Source organism: Haliotis cracherodii, unplaced genomic scaffold (genome assembly GCF_022045235.1).
Source record: "Haliotis cracherodii isolate W230 unplaced genomic scaffold, xgHalCrac1.p SCAF_14, whole genome shotgun sequence".
In the NCBI taxonomy this organism is placed as follows: Eukaryota; Metazoa; Mollusca; class Gastropoda; order Lepetellida; family Haliotidae; genus Haliotis; species Haliotis cracherodii.
The window spans coordinates 20,304,774-20,330,094 of NW_027266269.1; the positions used below are offsets into that span (position 1 = coordinate 20,304,774).

The 25,321-nt window shown below is 38.4% G+C and overlaps 1 protein-coding gene across 1 annotated transcript in view; it reads left to right on the forward strand.

Moving 5' to 3' along the window:
* Positions 1-25,321, forward strand: part of LOC139461068 (receptor-type tyrosine-protein phosphatase alpha-like) — a 49,098-nt gene that overhangs the window by 9,719 nt on the left and 14,058 nt on the right. Inside the window, exons 6-8 of the mRNA XM_071242584.1 lie at positions 15,766-15,903; positions 21,492-21,629; positions 23,544-23,678. Coding sequence (XP_071098685.1) covers positions 15,766-15,903; positions 21,492-21,629; positions 23,544-23,678 — 411 coding nt within the window. The remainder of the gene's footprint in view (positions 1-15,765; positions 15,904-21,491; positions 21,630-23,543; positions 23,679-25,321) is intronic.

Here is a 25,321-nt window from a genome sequence, read left to right on the forward strand (position 1 = left end):
GAATGGAAAGCTCATATCTTGTTGAGTGAAATGGTTTCATTATTTTGTTTTCACTGTGATCTTTATCCCAACCGTTCATCACTGCCATGTACACTTGTGAAAGAACAGGATCTCGCCTTGTCTCATTTCTCACATCACCTGCTGTAATAGGCAGATGTTCAAACTGACTTGCATAGAACAAATCTACATCATCACTCACACATTTTGTTGTATCAGGTAGAGGTAAACGAGACAACACATCAGCATTTGCATTGGCAGAGGAAGATTTGTACTGAATTTTGTAATCATATGCACTGAGAATCAATGCCCATCTCTGTAGACGAGCAGCAACTAATGATGGTACTGACCGTCCCTCACCAAACAGGGCAGTGAGAGGTCGATGATCTGTCACGAGTGTGAAATGCCTACCATACACATACTGATGAAATCTTTTCACACCAAATATAACTGCTAGGGCTTCTCTATCAATTTGTGAATATCCCTTTTCAGCCTTGTTCATTGTTCCTGAAGCAAATGCAATCGGTCGTTCAGTACCATCACTCATCACATGAGACAACACAGCACCCACGCCATAGGAGGATGCATCACATGCCAATGTTATTGGCAACAATGGATCATAATGACACAACACATCGGAACTTGCAATTTTTGCTTTAGACATTTTGAAAGATTTCTCACATTCAGTTGACCATATCCATTTCTTGTCTTTCTGCAACAGTTCGTTTAACGGGTGAACGATTGTAGAAAGGTTCTGGATGAATCTACCATAGTAGTTGACTCCACCGAGAAAGGAACGTAGTTGTGTCACATTTTCAGGTCTTGGAGCACTGATGATAGCTTTCACCTTATCTTCTGAAGTATGAAGTCCTTCTTTGTCAATAACATGACCGAAATACTTGAATGAGTCTACAAAGAATTTACACTTACTTTGTTTTACTCTCAAGCCAAATTGTTGTCATCTTGACAAAACTGCATCCAAGTTCTGTAAGTGTTCTTCATCATTTGAACCGGTCACTAGAATATAATCTTGATGACATAATACTTTCTGCAAACCTTGAAAAATTTGGTCCATTGTAGCTTGAAAACTTGCAGGAGCTGAAGCAATGCCGAAAGCAAGTCTTGTGTACCTGTAGAGTCCTTTTGGAGTATTGATGGTGAGTAATTTCTGTGAGTCTTCATCCACCTCCATTTGTTGATAAGCATGAGCAAGATCAATCTTTGAGAATTTCTGACCTCCGGCAAGTTGAGCGAACATGTCTTCAATCTTGTTTTGTGGATACTGGTTCACATTTAAAGCTGGGTTTACAGTAGATTTGAAATCGCCGCATATTCTGACAGATTTGTCAGGTTTGACCACTGGAACTATTGGTGTAGCCCACTCAGAATGTTCTACTTTGATAATCACGCCATTTTTCTCCATTCTTGAAATTTCTTCATTCACTCTATCATGAAGTGCATAAGGAACAGGCCTAGCTTTCATGTATTTAGGAGACATACCATCTTTCACTTCTAAATGGGCTTTGATTCCATTAATTGTACCCAGTCCATCAGAAAATACATCACAGTATTTCAAAAACATTTCACTGAGTTGATCTTCACTTGACATTTTGTGACACATGTTGACATTTCCTAATGATTTCCAGTCAATATTTACGTATGGTAACCACGCCCTCCCCAGTAACGGAGGACCTTTTCCCTGCACGACATGTAGTGGTAACTGGTTTACTCTTTCACCATCACGAACGTCAACATGTATGATACCAAGATTTGTGACAAGCTCACCTGTGTATGTTCTCATTGGGATTGGTGATTCTTGTAAGCTGCATTCTGAAAAGTTCTGTCTGTAAACGCCTTCAGTAATGATAGAACTTCTTGAGCCAGTATCTAACTCCATCTTTAGATCACGTCCATTTACATTCACTGTCACCCATATGACATCTGCAGCACCGTGAATTGGCGCACTTACAATATAAACATATCTTACATGCACAACAATTAAGTTTATTATATTGATACAGGATTCTCCGGCTGATTCGATGTGTCTGTCTCGGTTAAATGATCCAAGGGACGTAACTCTGTATACCTTATGTATAAACGCACATGGTGCGATACTGCTAGCGGCCAGTTTCTTTGTATGCGGTATATAAAGAGTTATTGAAATACCAGGTTTTGTTAACATCATTAACGATCTAATTAAATGTCCGTTGTGTTCACTAAATTCCTGCATTCTTATTAGCTGAATTGGTCACGTGTTATTGCATTCATTTCCCAATGAATGTAAAATATTAAGCAACGCCCACTTTTATCACTTCAGAAAGTCAGTGAATCCCAATATCACAGTCGAGGGAATTCCCTTTCTGCTCACATGTATCGTCATGCGCAGTATATTTAGCGAAATTCATGCAAAGTTTGCACATCGGTTTTTCGATTCATAAAATACCAACAGTCATTCTTAAATTGAACTATTGCTACATGAATGAAATGAAACCATTTGCTATATACTATGCTGACGGGGGAAAGTAATTGTAAAATAAAACTAAATTTATTCTGAAATTGAATAATGCATCTTTCAATATATATCCGAGAAGACATCTCCTCGACTTTAAGGTCGTGATTCACAATTTGCACGTACATGTACATCTTCATGTAAGCACACAATCTGATGTGCGAGTGTTTGTTATGAGCATGATACTCACACACGTGTGTTTTTTATGTGTACAAAACACACTGGTTGTTTTGCTCATAAAAAACACGTTTGTTTAACGCAAACTTGGGTGAGGTAGGCTGATGTTTTATATATATATTTGGAATTTAACTTTCAAATCATATAATGTCACCAAATCTGTATTTCCTTCTGGACAACTCCTCTTTATTACAGTCGTGCTGAGTCACCATGGTGATCTTGTTGTGACAGAAATACGTATCGAATACGTGAATAAATAACTATGCCCAAGTCAGATTTATTTATGTGTTTATTTCAATATTTGATACTGTAACAATTGTTATATATCAGTGTATTTTATTGTTAAACAATGATTGTAACTTTTTGATTAACATTGTTTTAGTTGAGATTCGGTAGAAGCTCAATGCAATGTACTTAAACAATGATTAGTTGTCAGGAATGTAGTACTATTTAATGTAAGCAGTGATGAGGAAGTTACTATATTCAGATGTAAGTGCCATGTGTTAACTTCCGGAAAAGCATTGATGTATGTCAAGCCTTACAGAAACATGTGGAGTATTCTGTGTGGAAAGTTCTGGAAGCTAGTTGGACTCAATAAGTGGAGTGGACGCGTGCCTGTCTCATCTCATCACACATTTCCGCACATTACATGTATATTACAACAAGACCAGCTTTCATGTAAAGATCACTTATCACCCCGGTTTCCCTGCCTGGGCACTTTCACGGAAACTTGGCCATTGTTGCTGCTGAGTGAATATATATTATTATCACTTACTTTTGCTATTTTGCTTTTGTATATAACACTGACCACTGCTACCATATGATATATTGCCATTGAAGATTGTACTACCACTCTTTTGTGTACTGCCATTGTAATTGCTATGCAGTAATTTATATTGATTTGTAAACCAATTTAAATGTGTAATACAATATTGATTGCATACCCTTTGTTGGTTGTTTTTTTTGTTTACACTTAATTCTTTTACGTACTGACTTCTTGGTTAACATATCGTTTCGTTTGGGAATTGACACGCAACACAGAGTCACATTTCGAGACAGATACAAGCTAGGAATCAAAAGCGACAAAATTAATAAACATATGATTAAACCAAAGTCCATTGGACGATTCCAACTATGTCATGGGCTTGTGTTTATGAGTCACTATCGAGTAGTAATGATAACAGGTGTTCACGAAAAGGGGAGCTGCCCCACAGATGACACCCGTCGTAAACACATGAACACATAAACATGAACGACGCAACGAGTATGTACTCTGGAATTCTTGCATTGCTACCTGCTCCTGTTTAAACACTGATGGTTAACCTGGCAAACCAGTTTCCAAATATCAGAGATATTACAGGTCGTTCAATTTACTTCCTTGTTACAAATGCGGGGCTCCCAGCTCTGACCACAGTAAGCAACGGGTAAGTCTAATCATATATCTAACAATATCCTACTCGGTCCATCTTATTATTAATTTGTATGTGTTTCTTTATTTTATCCCGAAAAGTGACCACAGTAGCCTGTATAGTGATATGGTAGGACAACGCCAGCTTACACACAATTCGTGTCTCATTGTTATCTTCAGGATTGAGATCATCGCAATGTTGCCATGACCAGCTGAAAGGCATGACCTCGTTTAATGTGTGTTGAACGTGAAGGTTCATGTTGCTATTTTAGCAATACTCCAGCCATTTCAGGGCGGGGTATACCAGACATGGTCCATCAGGGGATCGAACCCGGATCAGCGTTTTACCCAGCCGTTCTATGCTTAATGAAACTGATGTTCAAGTAACAAAAATCCCTGAGTGCAAAAAAAACATTAAACTCAAACACACCATTTATCATCACTTGTCTTCAGATCTTGCTTTGTGATTGTCCCGTCAGTTGTGCTCATGAAACGTAATAGTGTTTAATGTGACGTCAATGCCTTGTCACATAACAACTGTCTCTTCACACTTTGCGTTACTGAAAGTCCGCTGGCAGGCTTATTTAATGCGAACATGGTTCTTCGAAAATAAATCTTTATAAATTTAAATTAACGATACCATAATAACCATACATTGTTTAGTTGAGCTCACAAGAAATTCCGCTAAAGCAACTCATAATGACTTTCCAATTATAGATATCCGTAAATGGAGTTGTCATATCACCATGAATCGGTGTGTGCGAGGTTAAAAGATACGTTGGGTGTCAAATGGTCCTGGTTCATATTCTTGAAGGGATGAGTGTTTTACTGTTAAACATCAAATGGGTAGTTGTGGTACGACTTGGGGGCATTCTGGAAGGGCTTTGACTGGGTGAACAGTTTTCTCATGTACATGATTAAATGCATAGGGATGATTAAAATTATATATGAGTGATTGATGTCAATCTTGGAAGTGTATAAAATGGCATTTGCAAGCCATACTGCCATAACAAAATGGCTAAAGTTCAAGTTAATGTTCGATATTTAACTCCCACGGTGGACAGAACTTAGTTTTCAACGGACACAGACTCCTAATTAAGAACAGAAGAAACACCTCCATACATTGATGTTGCTGCAGGAAGGACTGTCCGGCGACAATCAACATCGTCACCACCTATCGTGAAGTCCACAACCACCCAGGAGACAACAAAGGTGTTGTCGTTCAAGTGGACTGAATATTTCTGCTGTAAAGTGAATTTGAAATGCAATATGTAATCTATCAATATGAAATATATGCAATTTTATGAAATATATGCTTGTAGACATGCAACAGACTATAGGTAGTCCCCCTATTATTACCCACTTAACCACGGCTGACTACACCTGTACCCTATAACAATAGGCGAGGGCACAGTGAGGTGTTCCCTTGGGGGACAAGGCTTAGATAGATGCGGCAGCAGTAGCCATAAAACTGGCGTAATGTGGTTAGATGCATAATGTGCAGTGCATGTTTGTTCAAGCCCGAGCCATCACTATTATCGACGTAGTTTCTGCAAGTCACATCCTCAATTTGAGAAGTCCTGAAAAGTATCGCAATACAACATCACAGTGACATATATTAATATTTTTCCCCATTGTGAAAGAAACACCGTTATGCTGTTGAAGGGAAAAAACATAGAAATACATAACTCTACTCTTATCAGAACTGATTTTGCTTAAGGCAAGCTTTGGTGAGGTAGACTGGTGTTGTAAAGTGAATATTTGAGATTTCATCTTTCAAACCAATCATTGTATCAAAATATGTATTTCCTTCTCGATACCTGTTAACAAAGAACAATGCATAAAGCAGCGAGTTTCATTTTCAACAGTGTTCTTTTTCTAAACTGATATCATCCTGTGAAACAGGTTTAACATTGTTGATAGGCGTACAGTTTTATTCAACACTCAGATTACTTCCTGGTCCCAAACACGCCCACAACACGCAAAGGGTAAGTCTAATCTCTCTTAGTTTTCCCCTTTTTCCAGGTTTTTATTAATATCACTTTCTTTAAACAGTATCGAAGCAGGGTGCCTTGTGTGTCGTAATTAGTGCACAAAAAGGAATATCCCTATCGCGTCAACGTGTTACACAATGTCTTAATGCTGTAACCCTTAACCATTAATGTCATATTGAAGAAATCTGCAGCTGAAGTTGTTTCACCGCTTGAATGTCGTCCTTTAGTGTAGGGGGGGGGGGGGTGGGGGGGGGGTGGGGGGGGGGTGGTAAATGTCTACGATGATAGATGGGGGAAATCCTTACTGTACGCTTTTCTACTGCAGTGTAACTGCCACGTTTCACTGTGTATTTCGTGTTCGCAGTGTAGTGAATGGTGACAGCTATTTTATGTATAAAAGCAGTCCTGAATAGTGTTTGTTTCTGTAGACTGATATAGCTTTCCAGTTGCATTCCCTCTTACATACTTTCAAGACATTTCCTCGGATTTGCACCTTGCGTTCGAACCTACGAATTTGGAATCCACTGCACGTCATAGGCACGCAACTCAACCTTAGGTCTAGTGAGTTGGATTTATCGCTGCTGTGAACATTGGCATGCCAGCTTGATGGGCGAGGAAGCCGAATTGGTGTAGGATTTAGAGGTCACCACTTTGTTGAAGCACCTGAGCACGAGTATGGTGTTGACACAACCCGGGCGAATCTGGAATTCGACCCCACTATCATTGGTTTCTGGCACATTGATTTGCGGTCCTTTTGACGGCGTCAAGGGTCTAATATAGTCTAAATACATTCTAGAATGTTCCATACCATGCTGGATTAGTCAAAGGCTATGACACTTGACACCAAGAGCATCTAAGTACAGTACCCTCCTCTCCACTGCTCACAGCAGCACCAGGCAACAAACACACACTAGTTTGTGAAAATTGTGTCAATGACGGGTGCTACCGGCATTGACACCTGGTGTCATAACTGACTTTTAATGATCCATTCATAAATTTTTCACCACTAATTTGCCTTTGACGCCAAATGGAATCTGTTTCGTCAGATAATCAAACTAGTTTTACGCCGCGTTTACATATCTCCCCGAGGCAATTGAGTTAACTGACTATAAAAGTCCAGTTTCCACCCTTGCCAAACGTGGCTGGTATTATGGAGTTAGATTTTGGCTGGACTAACGAGTTTATGCACAGTCCAATCAAAATCGCGCAATGAAATAGAAATCCGGTTCGTAAACTGTCATGCAGATTACGATCGATTACAGGAATTGCAAAGCATGTGCACCGCCAACTCGTTGTCAATCTTTTCATGTTCTTAATCAAGGTGCTCACGCGATTTGGTGCACTTCGCGATGGAAGACCCGTTTTATCACAATATTGATCTTGATTATCGATCAGATAGTCTTGACTGGGCGCCGCCATTTTGTTTGAAGCAAATGCAAGTGATACGAGAGGTGGAATCTGATCGGTCCATTGGAGAGGCCGAGAAGGGACATAACTCGAAAAAGCCACTGCTGGCGCTACGATGGAGCCCAGGAATTCCAGCCTAGTACGTAGGACTTAGTATGGACAAGGCTAACTATCTTGGAGATACAAACGTTTTCTTTGCTTAGCTTGATATGTCTTTCACTGAACACCATGTTAAATTGTCATAATGCATCTCTACATGTGGTTATGAATCAATCTAGAATGTATGCAGTGTTACCTAATCCCATTTCAATATTGATGTTGTTTTATGTATATGTGAGCGAGTTTAACATCTACGACGCATGAGTCTCATTTCGGTCACACGGTGCTTATGAACGCTGGAATTTATGCATTGCTTCCTGCTCCTATTTCAACACTGATGGTAAACCTGGCTATAGGAGATATTAAATATCGTTAAATTTACTTCCTTGTTACAAGCGCGGACCTCCCAGCTCTGGCCACAGCAAGCAACAAGTAAGTCTGCTAATATCTCTACCAATATCCTTCACAATCCAGCTTATTATTAATCTGTATGAGTTTGTTTATTTATTGAATGCTGATAAGTGACCACTGTGTCACCGTAGCCTGTATAGTGATATGGAAGGACAACACACAACTCAGGAATGAGATCATCACAATGTTTCGTGACAAGATGAAATTCCTGACCTCATTTAACATTACATGCGCCAACCTCCTATCTCGCCTCACAGTCTAGACCAACGTTTCAGTAAAATACTCAAGTAGTTTGTTTACACCGTAATACTTCATTCGAACATATGACAGGCATTGAAAGCATATAAGCACGGCAACAAAAACTACATTGTACGTCTGCGTTTGTAAACAAACATCGCTGGCCATTTGACACCTGTCAAAGTATATAACCTCCTTAAAGCGGACGGAGATTTGACTGACATGAAGACCTCTGAACACTATTTTTTTTCGCTCCATTTATTCACAAATCCACGCCTTTCCCTCCAGATGTTTTACGTGCTACAATCTAACTGTCGAGATTAATTTTTAAGACAATAAACATTGTTTCATATGACCAACATTATTTCACATGATTTTAGTTTTACAGTAAAAACCAAAACTACATTGTACGTCTAAAACATTGCTGGCCATTTGACACCTGTCAAAGTATATAACCTCCTTAAAGCAGACATAGATTTGACTGACATAAAGAAATATTCGTCTAGTTCAACCTCTGAACACATTTAATGTCTTTGTTGTCAAAACTACATATGGCCAGATTAAAGTTTCAACATTCAGATTGGGATGTTGCCAGAAACTGTTTTTAGTGCGACAAGATCATTACCACCAAGTCCACGTTTGCGTCTGTGTTCGATGAATTTTTCGACCAACCGAATCCAAAAACGGACTTAGTACAGACAGGTTTGCCTTTGTGAACGATGTTGACATCGATAACTGCCGATGAAAATGAAAACACAATAAAAAAGACTAACCTTGACAAGTTGACATGAACTTAGTTCGCAAATCTATACAGGTAAGAAAAACACGAAAATAGGACTACTCACACTTTCAACGATGGCATGAGAATACAAAACAAATTCATTTTGCAACAACATTTAAACTTTCCGAAAGACATCATAAAGATACACTATTTCGTACAATTTTGTAACGTTGTGTGAAGAAATAAGAACGTGACACTTTTTTATACAATGTATACGTTTTTCGTAACTGCGACGTCTGCAAAGTACGGCGCTGAGCGGTATGCAGCCTGACTGACGTCCGGGGACCATATGACTATGAGGGTTAATGACACAGGAAGGTGCAACTAAACATTAATATTTGCAAATTTATCATTTCGGCATGCACATCAGACAGTTCAGAATTCGAACTGTCTACTTTGAAGGAGATCAAGGGTAGCATAGAGTGTTACCTTAGCGACATGATTACCAGGATCTGTTTGCGAAATCGATGCACTTTGCTGAACTCGGAGAGGTTTTGAAATCAAAACAAAAATAAATTAAAAATACAAGGAAAAGAAAACTTACCCAAGCGAGCTGATCCTGTGTCCGATATTGAACTAATTTAACTCCGTGAATGCGGACAGCTTAGCACCAAGTCTCCAGAAACCGTGTTTGTCTTTCAACAGGTATTCGACAATTATGAATCACATCAAAATATCAACAAACTCCCGTCATCTGACTGTGTCCACTCCGCGTTTGACAAATCCTCCTGAAATCCCACATGCACATGTTTCCCATCAGTGACACTTGTCTCAAATCACACACGATGTTCATTTAACTTGTTGCCCTGATTAAACTGTAACGCCGGTTCTCTTGTCATTCCTGGTTTCGGCTGTCTCATATCTGGGTCAAGTCGGGCCATTCATTCCGACACTGTGACAGCAATCGTACTTTTCAAAGTTTACCTTCTTTTCGTAACTTTTCTCTGACTAACAAAACTTCTGTACATTCCGTCTATGTTGTTGTTATAGGTTTTGGCATTTTTGTCAAATGACACATACATTTTTTTACAGGTTTTCCGTGTTTCCTCTTCTCAATGTGAAATACCTGTATCTGCCGATGCACGACGGGGGCTGTCTGTCAGTGACGAGATCTTGTCAAAACAAGCTTTGATTTAAAAACCTCATGAACCTTTTTGGAAACCTGTCTTCTTTATCAATGCTAGATAGCGTACGCTGTGTAAATCGGACAGAAATGTAACTGCAATAAAGTGATCTTTATAGTTTTTTTACAGAGCTATATTTTTCACGGGTTACAACACGTTAATTTTGGAATAAACCACGTTTTGCTATTGAAGGAATAAAAAATAGTAAAATATAACACTACTCTTATCAGAACTGATTTTACTTAACACACACTTTGGTCAGGTAGACTGGTGTTGTTAATTGAATATTTGAGATTTCAACTTTCAAACCATACAATATATCAACATATGTATTTCCTTCTTGAAACCTCCCTTTTATTTCATTGTATTTAGTCACCATTGTGCGTTAAATATTTGCAACAAGGCAACATGAAAATAAACAAATAACGTCATTTAACGTCATACGTCATTCAGGGAGTTATTCATGTGTTTCTACATTTCATATTTTAACAATATTCTATTTCTTAACTGATACAATCCTGGAAAACAGCTTTAGACTTGTCGAGAGTCGTATACTCAAAAGGCGGACAGTTTTATGCAACACTCAGATTACTTCCTGGTCTCAGGCGCGAGGCTTCAAATACATCCACAACACGCAAAGTGTCAGCCTGATCTCTCTTCGTTATGTTTTATGTTTCCCTCCACAATCCAGCATTTTACGGTACATTATTCCCAGAGGTGCTTGCCCAAGTTAATAACACTTTCTTTAAACAGTATCCTAGCATGAGGTGCTTTACGCTTTGTGACCTATCCACAGATAGGAACAACCCTCGTCTATGTATTTGTCCATGATTATAAGCAACAAAATAACACGCAGTTTTTGAAGTTATTCATTTTCACATGCAAAGGTTTGTGAAGTGTTCATTTTGACAAACGCGGGAACGTATGACACAATTCTTTAAATGCTGTAACCCTGATCAAACAACAATTATAGTTGTATGACGCTTTTGGAAATCTACTAAAGAAAAAGTATATCAACGAAACCTCAAGTTTAATATGTTGTTACACCGCTTAAGTGTTTGTTCCTTGTACGGGGTGAATGTCAAAATGTTTACGATGACAGAAGGAAACTTATATCCTTAATGTACACTTTGCTACTGTAGTGTAGGTGCCGCGTTTCACTGTGCATGTCGTGTTCGCTGCGGGAATAGTGACAGCTATTTTATGTGTCACGTCTGTCCCGAATAGCGTTTGTTTGTGTCACTCGTCACAACATTCCAGTTGAACTCCCTCTTACATCCTTTCAAGTATGTGCCTTCCTATTCAAGTTGTGCATTGACGAAGTCGAAAAGTTGACAAGGAAGTAAGATAAGCGGTATCTACATGAGTATAAACACACATAAACATGTAATTTGAACTACCACCCATAACAGAAGCTTATCGCATGCTGCTTCTATCATTAACTGGAACATCAACTTAAAACATGCATATTAGTGCTATTACTGCTATGAAGATCGAGGCAACTTTACATGAGCAGGAACAACATATTTAATTGTCAGCTCATTTTATCAATAAACAAATATGTGATAGTAAGATCCGTTGTTACATATGCATGGTCATAAGGGTTTTTTAATATCACAAGAATGATTATATCAATGACACAAGAATGATTATATCAATGACATACATTTCTCATGCATACATTCTTTGTATCGTGAATTATTTAGCACGTGAGTGAGTGTGGTTTAATGTCGCTTTTCGCCATTTCACAGTGGGGGACACTAGAAATGGGCTTCATACATTGCATACTGACCACACATTTTCGCAAGAGGCGACTAACGGGGTCGGGTGGGCTTGCTCGGTGATTGCATGTCATCGTGTCCCAATTTCATAGAACGATGGTCAATCACTGATTTGTCTGGTCATGACTCGATTATTTATATACCGTCGTCATAAAGCTGGAATAGTGCTGAGTGCTGAGTTTGACACACCAGAAAAAGAAAAAAAGATTTATTTTATGAAGGGAATTGTTCTGAAATAGTCCTCAAAACTCCCGAAAGATCTGGACAGTGTCAGCGGAGATGTATCTTTATCTTTTGGTGTATGTCACCTTCTGTGTAAACTTTTGTTTGGTATGCTTATTGTTTGTATCCTAAACAGCCTCGTGAAAACTTGGGTTAGTGTTTGTTTTCAGCAACCCATGTTTGTCACAAGTGGCGACTAACGGGACCGAGTGGTCAGGCTCACTGACATGACAATAACATGCATGTAAAAACTGCATCTACCAGTACCTTTGTGCAGATATTTATATCATTATAACTTATATAATTATTAATTCCCGAAAATGGAAATGACTTGTCATCTTAAAAGGTTTGAGCAGCAAGGTTAGCTGACTTGATGGATTCATTTTATGTTAACCAGCATTCTTAAAGTTAAATGTAGATTAACCGTCTGTTAACGTGGTAAGTGGTTCTGTTTGGCTAAATTTGTTTTCAGATTTCTTCGGCCAAGCACATGGACGATGTTTCTGGTATATGTTCTACTACTTGTCTCATTGCCGGACTCCTCACAAGGTAGGTCCTTACTACGCGGATTCATACGTACAGATTGAACATCAGTTTTTCGATTCATACCTCAATTAACCAAAAACAATACACAGTCAATCCTTAAGTAAAAGACATAATTATCAAGGTATCATATTGTGCCTAGGTGAGGAGTGTATGTTGTTCTTATAACTTTGTCACAGATGTACAAATAGGTGATTGTGGGGAAACGTTAAACAACAGACATACTCAGATATTAGATACTCGCAGTCATTCTATTTTTTTCTACAAAAGATTGTCACTGTCAGAATGGATGCACGAATTTCCCTGGTTCTCCTTGCCCAGGAACAATGTGCCAACAAAACTGGTTTGGGAGTTACTGCCAAATGCGTGAGTAAAAGTTCAAGATAAATGCTTTCATTCGGAGAGATGTATGCAGACATCTAGTAAGGAAAAGGGTGACTTTATTACTGCAGATTAAAATTGTTGTATCTTGAAATACTGTGGAATAATATGAGTTATTATTGATATGCATGTATACAAATTATGGATGTAACAAAATAGTAATTTATAGGCACCTCATATTCAGGATATGGGTCGAATTTAATATTCAGTAAGCCGAATCACCCAAATAGCACGCAATTACCTGCACCTAATTTACATAATTTGTAATCAGATATATATAGGTCGGGTGGCCAACATTTTACCGAGCAAACGTCACATGCAAATTCCAAACATGTCCTACAACTGGTTTAAAAACGAGAACTTCAGCAAATGTTGAAGTAGCCTTTTGCAAAGAAGAAAAAGAATGTCAACAGTGAGATTATTTACTTGGACGATGTAAAAAACTTACGTTTTGTCTTCGATTTGATTTTGAGCTATACCTTTTAATACTTCCTTTGAAACAAAATGTTTCTAAGTTGAATTGTTCAATGTGTTGGAATTCTAAGTGCTGACTTTGCTAGATCGACAATGCTGCTGAGTACGACTGTGTTTTAATATTTGATCTATTTCGTTAAAGGCAACATAGCACGTGGAAAGTTGACATCGCAGAGCAGCGAATTGAAAGGATATGGTGGTCCCTTTCCATCTGACAAAGCTGTCGATGGCAACACTAACCAAAGGTTTGATGATGGAAGTTGTACGCACACAGACGACACGACGTCCACAGGAGCATGGTGGCGTGTTGACATTTATACCACATTGGAGATAAGACGGATGAGAATATATCTCCGTAGTGACAGTGAGTCTGACATATGTTTAAATAATATACATCATGTTCACGAGGAGGGGGACATGCGTGTACCAATAAGATAAGCCGTTCTTTGCGTCCCTTAGGCAGGATCCCAAGCCCCCATCCCTGAATATTACACAATTGGTCGCTTTTTGGATATTTCATTGTTTGTTCGTGAACGCCCACTAAGCAATATTCAAGCTATATGACGTCAGTCTGTAAATAGTCTTGTGTCGACCAAACAATCAATTGATTGACATCATGAGCATCGATCTCCGCAATTCGGATGAGACGACATGCATCATGCAAGTCATACATATGATATAAAGAAATTTCTTATGTAACCCAAGGAATGTCTTGAAAATATATCACATCACACATTCTTCTACAAATTGTGTTTGTTTTTATTTAAATTCAACTTGTTCAGATGCCATAGTTCGAAATTCATAACATCTATATGTATCATCAAATAATGTATGTTGTTCCTATAACGTATGTTGTTCACAGTTCAATCCATTGACTGACATAATGAGCATCGATCTACGCAATTGGGATGCAATGACATACATAAAGCAAGTCAGCACTTCTGACCCTCGATCTTGTTAGTTGCCTTTTACGACAGGCATTGGTTGCTGAAGACATATTTTAACCCGAATCTAACCCGGGTTTTGTAAGAGAAGTTAAGTAGATGAACACAGTCCGACCACACAGACTATGTACATACATATGAAATATGGTGAATTCGCATTCTTATACAATTATCAACACAAGAAGGATAAATTCCAACATGAGGAATTTATATCACAACATATACATGTACCACAGGGCCTTATCGGGGCTACACATTATACCTATACACATGTTGTATCATCACATAATGTTTGTTGTTCACAGATACTGACCGCAACGTGGGCCTTCAGGTGAAGGTTGGTGACCAGCTGTGTTACACATTGTCCGCAGACAACAGACAACAAACTGTTTTAAATATTACATGTGACGAAGCTTTGAACGGCTCATCTGTATCAATAAGTGTCGATGGACCCTACCTGACATTATGTGAGGTGCAGATATTCCGTGAGTAGTCATGCTGACATGTTATTTTCCTTATTTGCAATACATATTATTATTTTATAGCATTAAATAAATACATCGGAATATAAACGCGAACATAGGATAATGATAATGAGAGCTGTCTTGAAATGATAACATTATAAGTAATAGATACTATGTTTAATGACAGTATTGTATTCGGGTATAAAAGGACAGTTGCGAAAATAAAGAACGAGGCGAAGAAACCGTTCCATTTATCCCGATATAATTATGTCACAACTCCCCCATATATCTCAAAGCACTGCCAAATACGCAGCTTCCATGACTAGCATATGGGCGTCTATAGTGAAAAGTTCGCTCTTTTCACTTTCAACTATTGGTCCAAAAGTCCACAGCCCAAGCATCTATGTACATGCAGCCCAATCAGCACTGACGTAGAGTAAATAATCAGGATATACTTGTTCTACAAGGGGCCCAACTTTAAATGACAAAGGCCTATTGGATCAGATTCATTAGGTGTTCTCTGATTTGCATCTCATAATATGTGTACTTGTAGAATGCAGTGATGGTGGATGTGCTGCCGGAAAACATGGACCTGGGTGTCAGCAAGGTATGACAGAATGTGAAATTAGGAAATCGTCCATCTGGTAGATTTTAAGTTGAGTATAAACGTGATTCTAAATGTATTTGTATTGAACAAACATTCTCTGTACACTCAGACAGTTTTGTCAATGTCTATTTTTCAAATGGCTTTAGGAACACACACCTCAAAATATAATTATTTAATGTCCTTGTATGTGTATTGTATATTGCAGATTGCAACAATGGTTCGTTTGGCTCTGGCCGTAACAAGCACTGCCAGTGTCTTACTGCCTCTGAAGCGTGTAACAAGGAGACTGGCCATTGCAGTAGTGGGTGTGCTGCTGGGAAACAAGGTCCAGGATGCCAACAAGGTTTGACAAACGTCTATTTTAACCCATTGTTTATCTGTAACAGTCTGATGAAAATATATCCATTCACAAGCAGTGCCAACTGATGTCATATAGGTAATCGTTGAAAGCATTTATTTCGTATTTAATGGATTATGTAAATGTAGTCATCAATACAGGTTTTCCTTTTTAAAAGCAGCGATTATTAATTGTAACATAAAAGAAGGTATGTTCTCTGATCTGATCGTGTTGATATCTACCTATCCGTACAGATTGTGCCCAACATCATTATGGGGTCAATTGTTCCTCCACTTGTGGTCAGTGTAGCGGATCGTCGGACTGTAAGAAGGATGATGGAACCTGCACACAAGGATGTCAGCGGGGTTACAATCCCCCTTTGTGTAAAAGTGAGACGTTATTTTATATACATTCGGTATAATTCAATGGACTCTGCTTTTAGCTGAAATTTGTTATGATTGTTGAGTGTGTGAGTGAGTTAAAGTTTAACGTCACATCGGCAATACTTCAGCGATATCGTGACGAGACGTAATGATTGTGGAAATGAATGTTATCGCTTCTTTTAACTGCTTTTGAAATGTCTTCTGTTAGGTTGTGAATTTTAGCTGTGGTGTTTGGTGTTGTGTGTAACACCTAGCTCGCGTCATACTTACTATGATTTTAGAAGATCCGTCAGTGCTTATTTTTTTTATAGATATCAATCTGTATTGTTTGGTCTCATGTAAAACACGATCGAGATGATCTCTAAAACAATGTCATCTCATCAACTATTACATATGGGTAAGTTTATTTCGTCGCTGCTAAACGAGATAGAGAGTCGCATTGCATACACCCCAACGTGAAATGGTGTCATTGGAAGATCATATAAACAAAATTTTCCTCTCTAGTTTCTAATTTATAACTGTACTGCGTGGCCATGTCTTTTCACAAACCTTCTTTATCACAAGAATGGAAGTGATGTCCTTTGAGCGGAATTAAGTATGTTTTCGTAAATAGAGAGAGTAGGTTTCCTCGAGTTAGTTTTTTTTGCGAAAAGTAATCACGTACAAAACGTAGAAGGTATAAACAGTGTGATATGAATTGAAACAATAAAGCTACAGTCTGGATATCCCAAAGTTATCCCTAGTGGGACCCAAAGTGATGTGACTAAGCTGGATAGGTTCCCCTTCGGATTCAATCTGTTCCCCTGATTATTATGGATGCATGTGTGTACATGAGGTTGACACTATCCAAACATTTTCCTTGACGCATGGTGGATTGGAAATGTCATGCTTGGTTTCATACCCTGTCTCTCTTTACATGATATGTGGTTGTTCTGAAATTGAAGTTCTGTAAATGTCCCAACAAATTGTGTGTATATCATATGGCTTTTTTCACAGTTATAACATTACCTGAATGTTTAAAAGCTACCTTAGTCTTAACATATGATTGGTCTAGAATGTGATTTATGTTAATGACCCTTATCGATGTGTTTGTGAGTGTGTTTACCATTCCCTGCATTTATAACCAGTAGGGTGAACATATCTATTTCTAATGTTAACTTACTCCTATCTCCATAGAGCATGTGTGCCTGGTTTATATTGGTCCAAGTGTACATCACAATGTGGCCACTGTCGGAACAGCGTTTCTTGTAACATGGCATATGCTATATGTGGTGCTGGGTGTGAAACTGGATATCATAGGCCACTGTGTCTGTATACAACTCACATTTTGATTACAAACACCAATGACACAGCTACACTGTGATAAAAGACACGAATTTTCCATATGCGTACATCACAAATATGTTCATTGCACATTTGTATACAATCCGAATAGTTTAGCTGAGAATACAGAAGATATTATTTAGTACTTACAATTGGGTGCCAGACATTGAGTCAGTGCATGATTCATGCAATGTGTCTCTCAATATGTTGTATATCGGTTTATATAGAATCTAGGTTTGATCTGAAATTAAAGAAATGTATGTACACCATAACTGCCTTACCGGCTCATTACAATGTATTAACATACATTGTTGAGATGATGTTTTACTGAAAAAGTTGTATCCTGATACACCTTGTGTTCCTGGTTATTATGGAAACCGGTGTACAAGATGTGGCAACAGTCTGAACAACGCTGCTTGTAGTGATCAGTATGGGACATGCGGTAATGGGTGTCAACCTGGATATGAACCTCCGCTGTGCACCTCCATCGAATTTATGCCTGTGACAGATAACATATCTTATTTCATCTGGAGTCAATATATTAACAAGTAGTGATTATATCATACATGGAAATAAATACATTATATTGGCATCTCAATGTCAGTTCCAAATTGTACTTTTTGATACACAGCGTTATGGTTTGATGTAGGTTTGTAATAAACGTTAAACCTGATAAGGGGAGATCACTCCTATACAGGTATTACTATTCTCTCAACTGCTTATCATTTATATGATAATTCTATTCCATTTTGAAAGAGTGTCCAGACACATTGTATGGAGTGGACTGTTTGTCAAGTTGTGGCCAGTGTCGTACATCAACAACTTGTTACCATGTGAATGGAAGTTGCCTTGAAGGGTGCAGCAATGGTTACAAAGGATCATTGTGTAAAGGTAATAATATAGCGACATTATCTCAAATAAATGACATTTGTAAATTTCGTTTGTTATCATGTTGTAAAGACACTTAAATGGAAAATAACAATGACATGTTTGGAGCTTGAATAAAGAAACACTCGTTCATCCACCAATCTATCCTACTCAGAAGCACTGACCATCATCCTGAAGCCTTGTTTGATGGTGTCTTTACTGTGATACATACCGATTGGGCATGATACGCTAAACGCGTGTTCTCATCGCTATTTCAAAGAGCTTCATAAACACATGCTATGAAATAGTCAGAATCGTACAATGGTTTCTCATGATTATGGCAAGAGTTTTGTCACTTTTATTTCAGTAATGACACATCTCCTTAATTGCAAAACCATGCTTTCTAGCAGCACCAGATACACCTTTCTATTGTGTAAACAACCGTCAAAGACCAGATACGTTTCACAAAAAAACATCTACTTTCAGAATGTGCGTCATAAACGTCTTATAACATCTATTTTAAGAATGTGCGTCATTAAGCCTTTGACAACATCTACTTTGAGAATGTGCATCATTAGGCCTCTCACAACATCTGCTTTCAGAATGTGCGTCATTAAGCCTCTCACAACATCTGCTGTCAGAATGTGCGCCATTAAGCCTGCCACATCTGCTGTCAGAATGTGCGTCATTAAACCTCTCACAACATCTATTGTCAGAATGTGCGTCATTTAGCCTCTTACAACTTCTGCTTTGAGAACGTGCGCCATTAAGCCTCTCACAACATCTGCTTTCAGAATGTGCGTCATTAAGCCCATCACAACATCTGCTTTCAGAATGTGCGCCATTAAGCCTCTCACAATATCTGCTATCAGAATGTGCGTCATTAAGCCTCTCACAACATCTGCTGTCAGAATATGCGTCATTAAACCTTTCACAACATCTGCTGTCAGAATGTGCGTCATTACACGTCTAACAACATCTGCTTTCAGAATGCGCGTCATTAAGCCTGTCGCAACATCTGCTTTAAGAATATGCGTCATTAAGCCTGTCACATGATCTGTTTTCAGAATGTGCGTCATTACACATCTAACAACAACTGTTTTCAGAATGTGTGTTATTAAGCCTGTCACATCTGCTTTCAGAATGTGCGTTATTAAGTCTGTCACATCTGCGGTCAGAATGTTCGTCATTAAGCCACTCACAACATCTGCTTTCAGAATGTACGTCATTAAGCCTCTCACATCATATACTTTCAGAATGTGCTGATGGTTATTATGGTTCCAACTGTGCTGCTTGTGGTCAATGCAAGGGAGACAACTGCAACCCACACGATGGAAAGTGTACTGAAGGATGCGAGCCTGGCTATGAAGGTCCACTGTGTCAACAAGGTAAGGAAATGATTTAAATGTATCATCATATAATGTTTGTTGTTCACAGATACTGACCGCAACGTGGGCCTTCAGGTGAAGGTTGGTGACCAGCTGTGTTACACATTGTCCGCAGACAACAGACAACAAACTGTTTTAAATATTACATGTGGCGAAGCTTTGAATGGTTCATTTGTAACAATAAGTGTCGATGGACCCTACCTGACATTATGTGAGGTGCAGATATTCCGTGAGTAGTCATGCTGACATGCTATTTTCCTTATTTGCAATACATATTATTATTTTATAGCATTAAATAAAAACATCGGAATATAAACGCGAACATAGGATAATGATAATGAGAGCTGTCTTTAAATGATAACATTATAAGTAATAGATACTATGTTTAATGACAGTATTGTATTCGGGTATAAAAGGACAGTTGCGAGAATAAAGAACGAGGCGAAGAAACCGTTCCATTTATCCCGATAAAGTTATGTCAATACTCCCCCGTCTCAAAGCACAGCCAAATATGCGGCTTCCACGACTAGCAAATGGGCGTCTATAGTGAACAGTTCGCTCTTTTCACGTTCAACTATTGGTCCAAAAGTCCACAGCCCAAGCGTCTATGTACATGCAGCCCAAACAGCACTGACGTATAAAGTGTATTAGTTGGAGTAAATAATCAGGATATACTTCTTCTACATCGGTCCCAAATTTAAATGACAAACGTCTATTGGATCAGATTCATTAGGTGTGCTCTGATTTGCATCTCATAGTATGTGTACTTGTAGAATGCAGCAATGGATGGTTTGGAGATGACTGTGACAAGAAGTGTCAGTGTCAGGATACAGCTGAAGTATGTGGCAAGGAGACTGGTAACTGTAGGAGTGGATGTGCTGCCGGAAAACATAGACCTGGCTGTCAGCAAGGTATGCCAGAATGTAAAATTAGGAAATCGTCCATCTGGTAGATTTTCAAGTTTAGTATCAACGTAATTCTAAATTAATTTGTATTGAAGAAATATTGTCCGTAAAGTTAGTAAGTTTTGTTTTTGTGACTTATTTAAGTATAGTGACACACATTTAAGACAATAATTATTTAATGTCCTTGTATGTGTCTTGTGTATTGTAGAATGCAACGATGGTTTGTTTGGATCTGATCTGTTTTACAGAATGTAAAATTGGGAAATCGTCCATCTGGTAGATATTCTCACTTAAAGTTTAGTATTAACGTAATTCTAAATTAATTTGTATTGAACACACATTGTCTGTACAGAGAAACGTTTTGTTTTGTTGTTGTTGGTTTGTTGTTTAACGCTGCACTCAGCAATATTCCAGTTATATGACGGCGGTCTTGAAATAATCGAGTCTGGACCAGACAATCCAGTGATTAATATCATGTGCATCGATCCACGCAATTGGGATCGATAACGTGCATCAATCAAGTCAGCGAGCCTGACCACCCGATCCCGTTAGTCGCCTTTTACGACAAGCATAGTCACCCTTTACGGCAAGCAAGGGTTGCTGAAGATCTATTCTACCCTGGAATTTTCACGGGTCAGAAACGTTTTGTGATTGTGATTTTTCAAATGACTATAGTGATACACAGCTGAGAAAATATAATGTCCTTGTATGTGTCTTGTGTATTGTAGAATGCGACGATGGTTGGTTTGGCTCTGACTGTAACAAACAGTGCCAGTGTCTAACTGCCTCTGAAGCGTGTAACAAGGAGACTGGCCACTGTAGTAGTGGGTGTGCTGCTGGGAAACAAGGTCCAGGATGCCAGCAAGGTTTGACAAAAAATCGATTTATTACCAATTGTTTATCTGTAACAGTCTGATGAAAAGAAATCCATTCACAAGCAGTGGCAACTGATGCCATAATGGAGAACTCTACACTAGGTAGTCGTTGAACACATTAATTTCGCATTTAATGGCTTATGTAAATATAGTCATAAATTCAAGTTGTCCTTCTTAATACAGAGAGCATAAACTCAAGACGTGTTTACCTACCTATCCGTACAGATTGTTGCCAACATCATTATGGGGTCAACTGTTCCTTCACGTGTGGTCAGTGTAGTGGGAGATCGGACTGTAAGAAGGATGATGACACCTGCACACAAGGATGTCAGTAGGATTACAGTCCCCCTTTGTGTAGAAGTGAGACATTTACTTTAAACTGCATTCAATATGCCTAGTGCTACAAGTAATGTCATCAGAAACAAATTGTGTTTTTATTTAGGATAGCTCGGGACAAGCTCGTTTCAGATTGTAGTAGGCATGTAATCAAAAGTAAATCCACCAGACGGGATAGACATGGTGATTATTTATTTCTTGGACTTTCTGGAAATGGATGTTTCTGATTTTGCAAGATTTTGCGAACACTCGAAGATTGCAGATTGAAGATTGCAGCTAATTGGAAACCAGGAATATTTCATCACTTAATTTGGATCCATGTGTACAATATATCGTCGGTGTCCAAACGACGGTTCCTATAACATGGTTAATTGGTATATTTAATACTGACATTTCGAAATTTGACACATCAGTGAGAAAACTTATGTCCGTTGTTATTCCCTATTTCGACTTGTACAATGTATACCCTGGTTTTATTTCAGGTGAACAAATGACTTGCTTATGCATGTTTGTTTTTTTACGGGCGCAACCAGTGGAGCAGGATATGTTCACCTTTTCACGAACACCTGTTATCATCACTATTTCTCAGTGATTCATAAAACACATGCGCATGATATAGTCGGAATCGTACATGATTGTGGAAAGGGCATCGTCGCTCTTATTTTTTTTTCTTTATGTATGAATGTTCTCAGAGGTGTTCCAAAATTAGGAGTATTGTTTATGAAATGTATATGACGGTATAAAACAAAACTCAGTTTTATAAACGTCAAGCCCAGACAATATTCAGTCTCGATTAATTGCATACACAGATTTCACTGTCTTAGAGCACAGCCAAATTCGCGAGTTTCATGAATAGCATTTGTGTTCCTTTACTGAAGAACTCGGGAAAATGGCACTTCTCACTCTCAACTTTTAGCCCACAAGTCCACATAGTACAGCCTATTAGCGTCTATCCTGAAGAATTCGGGCAAATGGCACTTCTCACTCTCAACTATTAGCCCACGAGGCCACCGCCCTTTGCGACTGTGTATATCAGCATGTTCATGCAGCCGGAGCAGCACTGACCAGTGTATCAGTTGGGGTATTTAAATCGGGATATAATTGTACTACACGTGACCCAAATGACAAACATTTATTGGATCAGGTTCTTTAGCTGTGCTCTGATTTGCATCTCATATTATGTTTATTGTAGAATGCAGAGACGGTTGGTTTAGCTCTGACTGTGACAAGCAGTGTCAATGTCTAAGTACAACTGACATATGTGACAAGGAGACTGGCTTCTGTCGGAGTGGTTGTACAGCCGGGAAACAAGGACTGGGGTGTCAGCAAGGTATGAAAAATGTGGTGTTTACATGCAGTACCAATTGTTAAACTGTAACCATCTGATGATAAGACATTTACTTGCGGAATGTTTTACGTGAAGTCATAAACTAAGTAATTGTTCAAAAGATCATTTGGTACTTTTGATGTTATTTGGTGTTTCATGTTAACGTCGTTAGTAATTCAAGATTTCCTTCTAAAACACAAAATAAAACATCAAGAAATGTTGATATATCCCTATCCATACAGATTGTGGCCAACATCATTATGGGGTCAACTGTTCCTCCACTTGTGGTCAGTGTAGCAGGATGTCGGACTGTAAGAAGGATGATGGAACATGCACACAAGGATGTAAACAGGGTTACAGTCCCCCTTTGTGTAAAAGTGAGATGTTATTTTATATACATTCGGTATAATACAATGGACTCTGCTTTTAGCTGAAATTTGTTATGATTGTGGAGTGTGTCAGTGAGTTAAAGTTTAACGTCACATCGGCAATACTTCAGCGATATCGTGACGAGACGTTATGATTGTGGAAATAAATGTTGTTGCTTCTATTAACAACGTTTGAAATGCCCGGTGTCTTCTGTCACGTAATGGGTTTAAATAAGATGTGTAACACCAAGCTAGTGTCATACCTACCATAAATTTAGAAGGTCAGTGTTGTATTTTAATGAATATCAATCTTTATTTAGGGCTCCTGTAAAACATTATGGTGATGATCTCTAAGGCTATGACATACCGATATTTCACTTCAACAGCTATTATGCATGTGTAAATGTATTTGGTAGCTGCTTAACGCTGTAGAGAAATATTTGACATTTTGTTTAAAGTCGAATTGCATAGATCTCAATGGGTAATGGTGTCATTTAAGTGGAAGATCCTTTCTATTTTCAAATTCCAAATCGCACTGCGTAGCGATGTGTTTTCACTAACCTATTTTTTTTATCACTGGAATGGAAGTGATGTCATTTGAACGGAATTACGTATTAGTAGTGAGAATAGTTTCCCCAAAGTAATCTTCTTTGTCGAAATGAAATCAAGTGCGAAACGTATCAGGTTTAAACAGCGGGATCGAGAGTGATTTTAATAAACTTCGGACACAATTTCTACCCCTGACAGTTATGGATGCATGTGTGTACAAGAAAGAGGTCCCGAAAATATTTCTTGACATATGGTGAATTAGAAATGTAATGCTGGGTTTCACACAGTCTCTCTCATTACATATGATTGTTCTGAAATTGTAGTTCTGTAAATGTCACAATACCTTGAGCGTATGCCATATATTTATTTCTTAGTTATAACATTACCTAGATATTTTATTGTTACCATAGTCTTAACATAATGATTGGTGTGAATTCATATTACTGTAAATGATCCACATCAGGGTATGTATGTCATTTGTTTATTTCGTTGTTGAGAAAATATGAAATCGAAGCTAGTTTAACGAAAATGCTTGCATTTATAACTAGAAGGATGAACGTACCTACAATGTATTTCTAACCAAATGTTACCTTACTCCTATCATCATACATCATGTGTGCCTTATTAGTATAGTGTACATCACAATGTGGCCACTGTGGGAGCAACGCTCTTTCTAACACGGCAGATTGGAGATGTGGTGATGGGTGTCAACCTGGATATCAGAATCCACTGCGGCAACACCTAATTGAACCAGTCCGCCATATGATTAAAAAAATCCACAAAATGTATAAATAAGATGTATGTGCACGTGGACTCTCCTGGGGCACTTTTAAATCTTCTAATTCTTTCTCAATCAAGACCAATTCATATAGTTAAGCTGAGAATCTACAAGATATTATTTAGTACTTACAATTAGGTGCTAGACAGTGAGACGATGCACGCGTTATGGAATGTGTATCTCAATATGTTGTATATCTCTTCAAAACGTATCTAGGTTTGATTTTATATTGGAGAAATGCATGTTCACCACAATTGTCTTAACAGCTCAAAACAGTGTCTTTTGGAACACTGTTGAGATGATGTTTTTACTGAAAAAGTCGTAT